The sequence below is a fragment of the Cydia pomonella genome, chromosome 11 (genome assembly GCF_033807575.1).
Source record: "Cydia pomonella isolate Wapato2018A chromosome 11, ilCydPomo1, whole genome shotgun sequence".
NCBI classification, from domain to species: domain Eukaryota; kingdom Metazoa; phylum Arthropoda; class Insecta; order Lepidoptera; family Tortricidae; genus Cydia; species Cydia pomonella.
In genome coordinates, this window is record NC_084713.1 from 19,381,334 (window position 1) to 19,395,796 (window position 14,463).

General features: G+C 35.4%; 1 protein-coding gene across 1 annotated transcript in view; it reads left to right on the top strand.

Annotated features, from left to right (window-relative positions):
* LOC133522490 (uncharacterized) overlaps positions 1-9,168 on the top strand; it is a 52,818-nt gene extending 43,650 nt beyond the window's left edge. Inside the window, exons 21-24 of the mRNA XM_061857841.1 lie at positions 491-795; positions 2,147-2,284; positions 4,118-4,488; positions 4,901-9,168. Of these exons, the coding sequence (XP_061713825.1) occupies positions 491-795; positions 2,147-2,284; positions 4,118-4,488; positions 4,901-5,051 (965 nt within the window). The 3' untranslated portion in view covers positions 5,052-9,168. The remainder of the gene's footprint in view (positions 1-490; positions 796-2,146; positions 2,285-4,117; positions 4,489-4,900) is intronic.
* The last annotated feature ends 5,295 nt before the right edge of the window (positions 9,169-14,463 follow it).

Genomic DNA, 14,463 nt, shown 5'->3' on the forward strand with positions numbered 1-14,463 from the left:
TCGAAATGTTTTCAAAAAGCGATATCAGACAAATAAAGCGAGCTCTAATAACTAGTAGTGTTAGAAATAGGAAAATCTTAACCTTACTTAACTTATTCATAACAAAAAAAACCTTTATAAACGTAAGGGGGCGTCCATTAATCGCGTCATACGTTTTTGGCTTGTTTTAGACCCCCCCCCTCCCCCATGGTGATCTTTGGTGATATTTTCAGGACCCCCCCCCCCCCCATCCAATATGACGTGTATTTTTTTCGATAACTAAAGAACAGTTTTCTAACAAATGAACCTAAGTACACGTGAAGGATTATTATTGACTATAATACAGTATCGCACAGATGAAATAAAAAATACACGTGATACGTGTCCATACCCCCCCGTCCCCTGTGGTGATCATTGGTGATTTTTTGCTGACCCCCTCCCCCCCCTATACAATATGACGCGATTAATGGACGCCCCCTAAGGATGAGGCTAAAGTATTGTTGCATTGCAGGTATAAAAAAGAAAAACGGCCAACCGGACCGCCTATCCAACTCGAGCAGTGAGAGTAGCCTCAGTTCCAAAGATCGTCAATTCCCAGGCACCAGAGGCTGCCTCAGTGAAAGCACTTTAGTTGATTGTTTTTGGGTCAATAAAGGGCTTTTGACAGTGGAATATAATGCCACTGTTAAACTCTGGGACGAGCTGCATTGGAGGGCTGAAGTGTTAAATGGGAGACAGAACGATGTACAAGTCAGTTGTGCTGCTCTTAGGAAGAATGTCCTTGTTGTGTGCGACGATTACAATAAGAAGTTTCAGGTGAGTTGGGGGCCGAGAGAGGCGAGGTCTGTTATGCAATTTGAGATTTTATTACTTACAATATATGATGTAAAGTGTAATAACTAATTCATATAAATTGTATCACTACTTTTTATTATTATTATATCAATACATCTTATAAAACAAAGTCCCCCGCCGCGTCTGTATGTTCACATAAACTCAACTATTGAACGGATTTTCATGCGGTTTTCACCTATCAGTGGAAGCACGTGCGGTTTTACTTAACAATAGACAAAGGATTAGCCGCTCGGGGCCAGCTACAAATATAAGGACTATAATCCTTGCGAAGCCGGGTCGGATCGGTCTGAAAGTTATTTCACGTACACTTAAATCGACCGGGATATAAACCGTGATTACCTTTTATATTGTTTTTTTTTGAGCTCCCGATATTTCGACGCAGTTACATGCAACTTGTTCACGGGTAACTGGAGATAGCGGGTGGGTGTCGGCGTTGTGTAGACGCGCTCGCTCTACCCTCAATCGTGCGCGTCGGCTGCGTTCGCTTCCAACGTTCCCACTGGTCGCGTCCACACTTGTTAGTCTATCTAAGCACACCACACTCACAGTTGACACCCACTCCAGTTACCCGTGAACAAGATGCATGTAACTGCGTCGAAATATCGGCAGCTCAATAAAAACAATATAAAAGGTAATCACGGTTTATATCCCGGTCGATTTAAGTGTAGTGAAACTAACCGTGAATCATTCAAAACTGTTATTACTTCACGTATCCCTATTAAATTACGCGGACGACTATTAAACTACCACTAACCCCTTACTCCTTTTTTTATCTAACTTTTTAGCCGCTAATAAGCGTTTGTCCCTTTCCATCATACCAATACGTCGAAAAGGGACAAACGATTAGAGGCTTGTCAACTTTAGTATACGTTTATGAATAAGGGGGTTAGTGTGCAAGTGTTTATCTCTCATATGTTGTTCTTTTTTCGAACCTTTTAAAGTTACTGGTGAACCCTAAGGGGTTTTTGAGTAACGCTTTAGGTACTAATAAAATAAACTTTATACTATTATCAAATTCACATTACAGACAATCTTTTCGTGATATTTTGTCAGTTAAAGAATTAAACTTCTGTACTATTTCGTACTTTGTCTATAGATGTGCCGGTCTCGAGAACGTTGTCCGTTTTGTATGGGGAATGTTCTCGTGCGAGAAACTATACTATATATACATTGACAATCAATGTGAAAGTAGTAAGACCTCATACTATTGTCACTATGACGAGGTACGAAATGTTACCAAAATAAAATTCCTTGACCGTACGTACATGAGAAGAAACCGAATTATTTCACACCAAATATTACTTATTTTTAGACGTTCGAACTGCGCGAGGGAAACCAAACAGAACTGCACAAGATCCAGGAGTACAGACTGAACAATAAGATCGTTTCTTGCGATCTTACGTCCGACGGGCTTATTCTGGCTATGGGCCTCGACTCGGGCGATATTGTGGTAATTATTACTTCAACTGTATTTCTATAATTTTTAGATTGAATTTGGAATGCAAATTATGGTCTGAATAATGTGGTACTGGTGTTGGTTTCATGATTAAATTGACAAACAGTGGTGTAGGTGCCATTTCGTAGAAAATAGAGTATTCTAATGGGTATTGTATGGTGTATCTTACCTCCCTACATACATGGCGTAAGTATTGAACAACCAACTTACACTGTACATCCCAGCCTTTTTCATCATTATTATTTAAGCAGCTCCGTAAGATTAGATAGGTACTGTGTAACTCATAACATAAAACCAATACGCGTACGACCATGCCCGAGAGACATGGCCGATTGGCCGCATAATTATGTGACAGTCAAATGTACCTGGTACTAAAGTAGTTCTACTACTACTTAGTTCCATTGTGGATAGGAGATCAAACAATGCCAAATCCAGCTCGCCGATGGTGTTGGTGTATCTAAAGGGGTCCACTGATTACCAGTTCGACGGACGATATCGGCCTGTCAGTTATTTGCACAAGCGGACAATTGCGAATAACTGACAGGCCGATATTTTCCAGCGAACTAGTAATCAGTGGACCCCTTTAGATCAAAGAAAATAAGCGTGCCATGAAACGTTCAGTTGACTAATAAAAAATTGTTTCCGATTATAGTTTTGATTGAAAGTGGTACTTCGGGTAGCCCTTTTGATGTAATGATCTTTATAAATAAATAATTAAATTTATTAATTTCAGATACTTAGTTGGGTCATAAGTTCTGTCACAAAGGTTTGACTGATAAAATGTAATACAAAGCTATGAATAAAAAAAGTTTGCCATTAATTGAAAGCCACAAATTGTTTAATACTGATCAAAACGTAATATAATTAGTTTAAAATGTAGATCGCGTCTTAATTTACTACTTGTTTACTTTGAGATTGACGTTAGACGCAAATACGCGCCTGGATTGTGAAAACTTATACTTTACAGTAAGTAAAAATCAGAGTCACATTAATAAAATAGGTATAATCGTTTATTTGTATGAACCTATTTATTTATAGATATTTTTCAGTGATACGCAATTTTTTTACTGTCAACCTACGAGTGCGTTTGGTAAAACACGTACAGTTGCAGGTTGGCAATACCAATACACATGAATTATACATATTTTAAGGAAGGTAAAAGATCCAGCTTTAATTTTATGTAAGATTCGACCATGTAAACGCGAAAAATAAATAACTAGTGATCAAAATCACCTCGAACAGGTCGCGTATTTTTTGTGTTTTTTTATAACATTTTTCTGAATATTACATAGAATTGTGCAAAACTGAGACAGCAAATTAAGTTTAATTATAATGTAAGTAATTCAGCATTAAATAAGCTTTCAACCCATGTATATGAATAATAAGGGATCTTATCCTAAAGCTTTTTTTCAGTCAAAACCTTTTTGTCAGAACTTATGACCTGACTAAGTACATGTGACCCATAATTACACAATCAATAAATTCTTAACAAAATTGCAAATGAAATTACAATCGATAAAAAATAAAAATAATATCATAAAACGAATAAAATTATAATAAAATAAATAATTATAATAAAATAAATTTGAGTCAGTTAGACGCCCAGTGCAGTTTATCCCAATGATGATGGAAAGGGCCGTCTGCTCTACACCGTCTGAAGGAGGCTATTCGGGCCGCGCAGGCGCCTCACCAAGGACGCAACGCGCGTGCGCATTTATACTGTCACATTTTCGAAAAACTAAACGGAATACAATTTATCACTAATCTAATCGAATTTGATAGAGCCGCTACTGGTATAGTTGATTAATATATTAAACTCTTTTCAAGCTATGGAACGTGCAAGGCAAACGCCAGCTCCGCCTCCTAAAGCACCACAAAGCAAAGGTCCAGTGGTGCGCCTTCTCCCCCGTGCCTGAGCGCGTGTTCCCCTCCCCCCACTCCCCCGCCGCGCCCGCCGCCCCCGCCGACAACCAGCCCCCCCTCGTCCTCGTCACCATGGCGGCGGAAATAGTCTGGTGGAACATAACGTACGTTATAAACAACAAGCCGCCGCCACGGAAGATCAACGTGGTGACTCCGCTGGTGTTGAGTCCACGGGAGATCACGTCTGCTGTTGGAAACATGAATATTGGCTCGAGTAACTTCTTCTTTGGGGGCGGAGGAGTCAGTTGCTGGAGGGAGCTTTGGAGGAAAAAGACGTGAGTAGCTGGTCTACAAATAAGTTGATGCCGTTTTTCTAAGTCTAGCTGCATATTAAAAAGATGTTGCTATGAAATTCCACGCACATTTCTTTTTCTATGGTTACATTAACCATTCTATCGCTATGAAACACGGAAGGTTGTGAGTTCTAACGTTCACGGCGCTCAATAGTTGTAAATTGTTATGATCGAGATTAGAAAAAAAAATGCAAAAAGAGGATCAAAAGTTATGTTCAGTATTTCAAACGATATCGAGTTGACTGATACAGTCAAGTTGCATCATCAAACAGTTTGCAGTTTCATGATAATTAGTTTTACTATGTCAATATATTATTATATATTATGTTTTAACTGAATGTAACGAAAGTTGGCCGTAATGCGGATAAGCAATCAATAATTTTGTCTATTTCAGATATAAGGAGGGCTCAAAAAGAAAAGACATATTGGCGTGCATCAAGTTGTCAGGTATGAACGCAAAAAAGTTGTGTTTCGACGAGAAATTCTCTTGTTTCGTGACCGTTGACAACCCTGGCCACATACACATAATGAACGTTATGTCGTAGCGGCGAAACAGTCGCAGCGCTATAGCGATAGCTACCACTCGATGTTATGGGTGCATTGGTTTGTAAAATGAAATCCTAATTTGTTTAATTTTGCTTGCTAAATTATCTAGCGAGGGAAAATACTATCGTGGTTAAGACTTCGCTGGCTAAATTATCTGGTAAGGATAAACCAATCGCGCGCGATAAAAATGCAGTCATTAATTTAGATTTCGCTGGCTATATGCGAAATTTATTCATACCTTTTTGATTTCGCTGGATAGATTAACTGGCGACGATAAAAGTTTATCGCGCACGTATATAATTAGGTGTTTAAGGAGAGTTATTTCTAGTACCTGTTTTAGATAATGTCTGATGTGCGGAAATGAAACAAAAATGCCCCTAATTGAGATGGCAGCCTTGTAGGGCAGTTAAGATATTGTTAAATAGATATTTAAATAATTTTAAACTATGTATTGCGTACACATTATTTTTATTTGCTTATTTTATTAGTTAATTTCAATGGTGATATGCCAGTTCTTCCAATGCATTTCAAATGTTTATGTTAATCTTAATTTTCTAAATGTATACGATTTGCCATTATGTTACATTGATTTTAGTAAATGTGTAGTCAATTTGTATTGGAGCGAAATGAACACAATCACGCTTAGACAAAAATGTAGTCTCAAAGTAGTTCTAACCTTCATATCTTTTGGTATGATTTATGAAGATTGCAGTATTAATTTTAAACGACTCTCTATTCATTCATCCAGATCTGAGTTTACTTGCATATTTTGTTTACCGTTAAAGTCCATTTACTTTTGATACTATACAGAATACAGATCTTTATTGGTAAAAGCAAATTTTACAGGTCACATTTTACATTCAAATCATATATATATGTAATTTAATATACGTTCATTAAATAATTGAATTATTTCATAACATTTTTTAAAACAAAACATTATATATTTTATATTATTAACATTAATAAAAATATAATTACGATGCGGAAGTCAACACCCTCATCGAATATTTATAAATTCATCGATGCTGTAGAATGCTTTTTCTATAAGCAGCAGTTTAAGTTTTTTTTTTATACTTGGTCACTATTTAAGTCAAGTATATCTGAGGGTAACGTATTGTAACGATTCTGTATTCTGTATAAATACTATTATTAAAATTTCGTATTCGTAGTGTTTACTATAATTATGAATATAAACTGCCCGCCTGTCTTGTACGTAAATAATACGATTAAGATAATTTTATACATTCTTATATTTTACAACGAAAATGATGCTCACTATAACGTGATATTTTGAACAAAATAATAGCGTAAAAGTCAAGCGCACAATATGTAACGTAAGTACTTGGGTTGTTAAAATAAGCATTTTATAGCCTAAGGTTCTTCACTCTTTTACTGTGTCTTGGACAATTTGACTTAATGTGCGAAGTCCAATAAAAAATTGTGTTGTATTCATACTGGAGTTGTATTTTCAACAGTAAACGATTAGATACGTATTTGTACAGTGTTATGAGGTCATGAGTTTTTGAATGTCTTCGCACGTTTATTATTGTGGTTCAACTGTTTGTATCATAAGAAAATCTAACTTGTAAGCGTAATTCAAATGGTTCATAAAAGTAGCATTGCAATAGCCTAAATGTTGAAATTAGGATGGTTAGTGTAGTCAACTGATGAGATTTACCATGTGTTCAATCCCACCACGTTCTGTCATAAATACGTACATATTTAACAATTATACAGTAAGTAGCCTTTATGCACTGCGTGTTTTCTGGGCATTTTAGTCTATGTGCTGAAATGTCTTATCAGCCGTTTGGCGAACTCGGAATAAAAAGAAATGGGATGGTTTTTAATCTAGTTTACGGAACTGTCATGTAATCGGGCTTATTTTTAAGAGCCATTAAGTCCATAATTTTCTTACAAACCGGAATGATTTAAGATCACTCAATGCATAAGGGTAATAGCCAATATATAATAGACTTTTATACTGCTTTACTAACTTAGTCATAATTTTAAATAATCATAGTTGAAGCAAAACCTGAACATTATAGTGCCGTCTCAAAATTATCGTACAATTGTAGTTTCTTATAATATTGCAGTTATTTTCTTAATTCCGGTATCGAGCTTATTTCAAATCAGTTCTATCCTAGTCTGAACCCGGTCAAAAATAATATACTAATGACATTTTGGTTAATATATTTTTGATTAAAAGATGAAATAAACTTGTTCATCTACTTGTGCTAACGTAGTCAAAATTTACTTTGTATAAAATATTTGAGTAGTACAATGTTACACCCCGGCTCAACTACCCTCAATCAATTAAAAGAGTACATTTATGAGAGACACTAGCTGTCGAATGTTGATGTCTCAAAATAATAAACGCATATTGTATACTGTACTGTAAATATACTCCTAGGCTGGTACTATTATATTATATATTGCCTTTATTGTGCTAAGTGGTTCAATTGTATCTCAATTTTAGTAAATATCATTAGATTAATATAAATATAGGCGAAAAATTAACCCTCTTTCATCGCATTATTATTTAAAAACTGTGTATTTTTTTTGGAAAGTTAAATAAAATGGCTGGACTGAAATTGACAAAATGTGGAAAAGTAGTCAAACCCGAAATCATTCGACCCAATGAGAATAGTATTTTTCAATTATTTGTTTATGAGAATAAACCATTTATTGTAAAAATGAGAATATTGATGAAACTAGCCAACAATTAGAGAATAAGAAAAAACGAAATCGATTTCTGTGTATTGATTTATTTCGTGAAATTTCAATTAGACAATTTTTATATTTTGTGCTCAATTACATAAACGATAGAAAAAGGTATTCCTGAAACTAGGCAATATTTTTAATATGAAAATGTTCGCGTCCATTTATTGGAATTTATTTCTGTGATCTTGTTTCTATGTCATTTTAAAACTGTTTCTTGGGTAAGACTGGATATATTGTATGTACGTTGTAGATCAAAACAGTTTTCCGTTGACCAAGGAAATTGAAGTTTATAATTCTAATGACCAGAGTTGTCTATGTTTTAAAACGAAAAAAAAAATACCTATACCTACATCTTTTGAAATTACACATGTTTTACTTATATCAAAGGAATGTTTTAAAACAAAATAAAAAAATACATACCTATACTTACATCTTTTGAAATTACAAATGTTTTACTTATATCAAAGGAATGTTTTAAAACGAAATAAAAAAAAATACATACCTATACCTAAATCTTTTGAAATTACACATGTTTTACTTATATCAAAGGACATTAGTAAAATAATATCTGTTGTTGTAGACTCATCTAAGGATTGAAATCGTCTGAAGGTTTTTTTCTACAGCCTTCCAGCTAGATGTAAAAGAAAAGTGCCATTTTATTGGTCGGATGTAAATAAAAAAACATAGTTATATAATGTGATGTAGTCCATTTTGGATCTCCAATTAAAATGTACATACTATTGTAATCTAATTTTAATCTTGGATATAATTATGTATGGTGCTATATAATAAAATAATAATGTAAGTTTTGTTGTACGAAACCATGTCAGATTATAATAATGTGTTCTATTTTTATAAAAACTGACAATGAATAAACAATTAAAACATTTTTATAATAATTTTATGTAAGAATTATGCGATGCTCAAATATGCATTTGATATCTGTTCCTAATTTTTTTACAAGATTCTGTTTTTTAACGATCATCGAAATAGTATGTTGTTTTGAAAATGTTTATTTGGCAAGGACTCAGTCGTACTGATATGATACTTAGTTTTTGCCACCGAAATCACAATTTGAATTCCGTGTAAAAACATGCTCTTCATTGCCACTTTTTTGTAATTAGTATGATCTTGCTTTAGATCCAAATACACTGTCTCAAATAGTAAACAGTTTTAAAACTTATGTAATGATGATTGTCATAATATTTCTAAAAATACATTGTATTATTATTATTTTAATCGTAGAAATTATCAAAATTCTATGCTTGTATTTTTTTATACATGAGAAATGCAATAATTTTTAGTAGAATTCTATATTTTAGGCTCTAATTGGATGATAACCTTATTTTATGATAAATCTTTACATTTCCAAATAAATCAATTTTATTATTATTTGTAAGTTTTTCTCAATTTAATCCATTCTTTACTTTTATCCTCCCACCAATGCGATATCCTTATTTTTGAACCTTCTCTTTAACTTTAAATACCTAATATCTTGCACGACGAAATTCGCAAAAATAGTTGACTGATTACCAGATCGCCGGACGATATCGGTCTGTCAGTTTTCAGTTATTGGAAAAGCTGACAATCGCGAATAACTGACAGGCCGATATCGTCCGGCGAACTGGTAACCAGTGGGCCCCTTGAGACAACAGACACATGATTTGCAGGGACTGGCAACCTTTTATATGTGTGGTGTTTAAAAATCGTGAATTCAAACCTTGGTTGTGATGTCTAGAGCTAAAATAAATCGGTTTCGAAAAATATGCAAAAATATGGCTGTAAATTCGGTCAGGATCAGGATCCCTATCAAACACGGACAAAAGGTGAATAGGCCTTCAGGGGAACTATTTTAAAACGTTAATTTTTTAGGTAAATATTTATTTGTTCTTAAGCAATATCACCTCTGAATGAGAATGGGGCCAGTACAGCGGCGTCACGCACACGAATTCGAACCAATCGCGCAATCTCACACCACGACGCGATTGGTCGATGAGTTCGCATTGCGCGCGCGATTGGTCGCAACTAGTTGCGTTAGACTGCACGATTGGCTCGAATTCGTGAGTGACACCGCTGAACTAGAGCCATTCTTAGTGCCCGTAAGGCTCGTCCTTAGATACATATCAATTATAATAAGTATAATAACATTTATTACTCGTAACTCCGATGCTATTTATAATCATAATTGTAAGTCTGATGCCAATGCGATATTAGTTTGCGGCACATACTAAAATTCAACTCACTAGGAGATCTGACCACCCCGAAGGTATAAAAGGCCGAGTATCAAATTATTTATACCATTAGACGACAAATGTCAAATATAAGAAAATTACTAGGCCTAAATAACGATCATACAAAAAATCGTATGCAAAAGTTACCGTAACACAGAAATTTAAAATTAAACTCTAGTTACATGAAATAAAGTTGATTTTCCTACTTTGTGATTGAGTTAGATGCGAGCTTTTCAAAGTAATTCCTCGATTAGCAAAATATCAGGTAGAGCAGATGCTATCGGCACAAAAGATTTGCGCCTTAGACTCACTGTAAACAAACTTATTCTTCGCCTATATCAAAAGCAATGAATGGACTCCATTTATGTTTACAAAAGTTGTAAGGGCCATAGCGTTTTAGGTACTAAGGTTCTTGTTGAACTGAGTTAGTGGTCGTGTGGCGGTATAATAAGATTTATTGTAACCGATCTTGTTTTGACAATGACAATAGCGCGGATTCTTGGTGGTAAGACGGTTTTGTGTGGTCGGCATTGTTGTGTGGAAAGTCAAAAACTGTTTACTGTAACACACCTGGTTGGGAAAAAATATCAATTATATAGTTTTGCGGTATAAACGGACTTTTATTAATGTGTGTTGGGTGTAATAAGACTACAGACAGAAAGGTGTGCTATAACGCCTTTCTCTTGTATCTAACTTAAGTCTAGATATTTTTGTTAAAAAGTTGTACTTTCATAGTATTTGTATCCTCATTGAATGTTCTTTTTTTCACTTGCTTTTGTTACTTAATGTCGTATCTTCTATTCTGGATTCTGGAGAATATAGGTTATTATTTTTCCCCGCGATTCCTTTCCATTTGATCTTTACAAAAATGGTGGGCATTTGATTCGCAAATCGCTATTCAAGCAAGCTATTTAATTAGATTGCAAACAGTTTTGGTCTTGTCTACATTAGCACCCGGTATTATTTTTATTTATTTTATTTTATTTATTCATTTTAATTAACACAGTATAACAGTTAAAACTAAAGCACTGTGAAATTACATATTGAACCTAGACAATCTAGACATGTATAATTGGAAAGAGTTGACATGAAACATAAAAATACTAATTAGAATACAGGTGACACTTATAACACAGAGGAGGGACGAATATCCATCATCTCGCTGAACCTCAGACATTCATCACGCACTGACATCCATCTACTTGCAAACACATCACATTCAGGCGCTGATGCGAGGAGTGAATTCAAGCTGCGTAAAGCTCGAACAAAAGGAGCGTTCCTGCGCGACACAGTTCGGGAACCCGGCACAGATAAAAGACAGCGATTACGAGGCCGAAACTCAAATCTAGAAGGTGTTGGGACAAACAGACGCACTACTTGTGTTGTTAACTCGACACAGTCAGAGTCACCGCGTAAGATATTACAGATTGTAGTGAGAAGTGCTGAGCTGCGTCTTACCTCTAGGGAGTTAAATCCCATCATTCCCAACAAAAACTTGGTGGGATAAAGGAATGGGTAATACCCGTACATTTATATATATATTCGTTATAGGTATATTCGTTTAGTAAACGGGCATAAAGCATAATACTCGTATCAGCAATATTGCTATGAGATAATGGTTAGGCTTTTTACTTACAAAAGTGGGTCACTGTGTGACTTGTGACTACTTTTCGAGAATTTCGACAGTTGAACACGCGGGATCGTAGGTTGGTAATCTATCGAACTATTGCTTGCGCTCATGCGAGGCACGAGGAGGATTTTATTCTCATATACTTTATTTACAATAAAAATCTACATAATGGATATATACAGAGGATTACTATAACTAGCTTAAATCTAAAACAGGCCCTTGAGGCATTGTACCAAGGATGCTGGCGGAATTTCCTCGTATCGCAAATACTGATAGGTTGTGCGAGGAAGCCTCCAGCTCTTCGGTCTTGAAATGAAATTGATATTGAAGTGTACAAGTTAAATAGAACGTGTGTTGATTTATATTAACTGAATTAATGTTAAGTGGTTTAAACATTGTAAAAAACAGACCAGTTACCTTTTAACTATTTTATTTTCGAAGTAGGTTATAAAACTAGTACTTTCTCGAATACTTAGCTGTACCAATCTCACAATTTACTGTAACGATAGCAGTGAAACCGTGAGTTATGGTAATGCGGTGATACTACTCTGATCTTTTAAAAAAGAACAAGATACCTATGGACTTCTTTGGTATTTACGACCTTTTTCGTCTTTAATATAAGAACGTCCGTATAGAAACCTCTAATCTAACATATAAACATAAAAGACCGTCACTAAAAGGCGATTGTTGTTAAATTTAACGACACATTAAATAAAATAAGATGGTCTGACTCACGATAATTACCGCATTGACAAATAAAATCTTAGATAGCGTAAAAGGAGGGTTAAGTTGTTAGTGGTGTCTTAAATCTTTTTGGGCGTAGTAAGGAGAACTGTTTTAATGATATCAAAGGCCTCAAAGGGTACGAGCTTGTTTTAAGTGTAAAGTTCTTAGCACATTGTTACAACTCAACAGCCACTCGACTCAAAATTAAATATTGAAATTAAAGCCTTATCTTGTATGTCCTATAGTACAATGTTTAAATTTACGTAACTGTCGGGTGGTCTACGCGTCGTCCACTCGTCGTCCACTAAGGTGAACCAAAAGTGAGTTGAATTGGTGTGGAATTGGTATAGTGTGCGAAGACCTTAAAGTGGAGTGATGTGTAGATGGGCGCCACCGCGCCAAAGAGTATCTGTAACGACTTGAGGTTTAAGTAAGTAGCCGTATAAAACCTCATTCGTACCGATGGCCATTGTGCCCATTTCAGACTGTTACATTTCATGTAGTAGTCTGCGGAGAGAGAAGAATCATAGACTGTATTGGTTCCCATATATTCCACTCTTCTCTTTCCGCACGGACTCTGTGAGGATTTGGGACCATTTTATTTGGGTCTGTTTCACAAAGTTTGTGTAAAGTATTGGATAGCTAATTAATAAATCAATGAACTGCCAGATAAAACTTCCTGCTAAAATTAGCACTTCATCTACCAGTTAAGCTTATTTGAAAATTGTGAAACGCCAACGATGTCTTTATAAATAATAAATATTATAGGACATTATTACACAAATTGACTAAGAGCTCCCTAAGAGTCCCACAGTAAGCTCAATAAGGCTTGTGTTAAGGGTACTTAGACAACGATATATATAATATGTAGATATTTATAAATACTTAAATATATAGAAAACACCCATGACTCAGGAACAAATATCCATGCTCACCACACGAATAAATGCCCTTACCAGGATTTGAATCCGGGACTATCAGCTTCGTAGGCAGGGTCACTACCCACTAGGCCAAACCGGTCGTCGTTTATTCATCAGATAAGTGGCATGTAGCCTATTCAAGACTTTACGCAGACATTGTGAAACAGGCCCTTAAAGTTGTACACTACATTTTTCTGAGTAGAATTAACGAAAACATTACCTAATTAGAAAAAAAGTGTTGCGGCTCTAGATAGAAAGGTCAATTTATATAGGGATTAATTTGATACCTACCTAATGTATTAGTTTGCACCTACTATAACGCAAGTGTAGGTATAGGGTGATATTGGAATGTAATTACTGTAATTAGGTACGTAGGTACGTAGTGTAAAGTTTTGCTTCATTGCGGGGAACTTGTACTTAAAAACTAACTCATCATTGTTTGAATTAAAAAAAAAAGTCAAGTGTCTTCTAATTCTCAATCAAGTTCGTCCATTCCATGTTACCCTATTAACAGGGATCATTTTGAGAATAACTACTGTTTTGGTTTAGTCGAAATCGAAATCGCATTAAAGTTAGGTAATGGACATCGAAATGGTCGATTTGGGAGCGAATGTAAGTATCGAATAGAACTTAGGGAATGGTGCTGGTGTCACACCAATGCGATCTTTTGTTGTCAATATCTATCTAACAAAACATCTCTTAATCGGCGTTTGAATGTTTGATTACACAAATTAATTATATTGTACCTAATTCGTTATTCGTTATTCGTATTCGCGGGCTGGGTTTCCGCAACTCGACGTCGCAATTCGCGCCTATTTTGCGTGATGGTGGGTTGACGGCACTACTCCTGCCAACCCAGCTCTACCAGGAAGCCTAGCAGACCCTTGATGTTGCCGACGACTTCTGGGAGGGAATTGTACCTAATTTTATGCTGTGTTTATTACTACTAAGTGATCTATACTTTGTGGACTGCGTATCCGACATAACGAGCGTACCTATGTTAACTTTTCCCTAATAATACTTTAGCGAAAATTGGTTTAGTGCTATTCATGTAGGTACCAATACCACGTAGATAAGTACAGATAACTTTACTGAAAGAAAGCGAGGCAACCAAATCAAGTTTCAACATGTTAAAATCATGTCGATTAAGGAATACCTAATGCTTTTGTGAGTCTGTAAG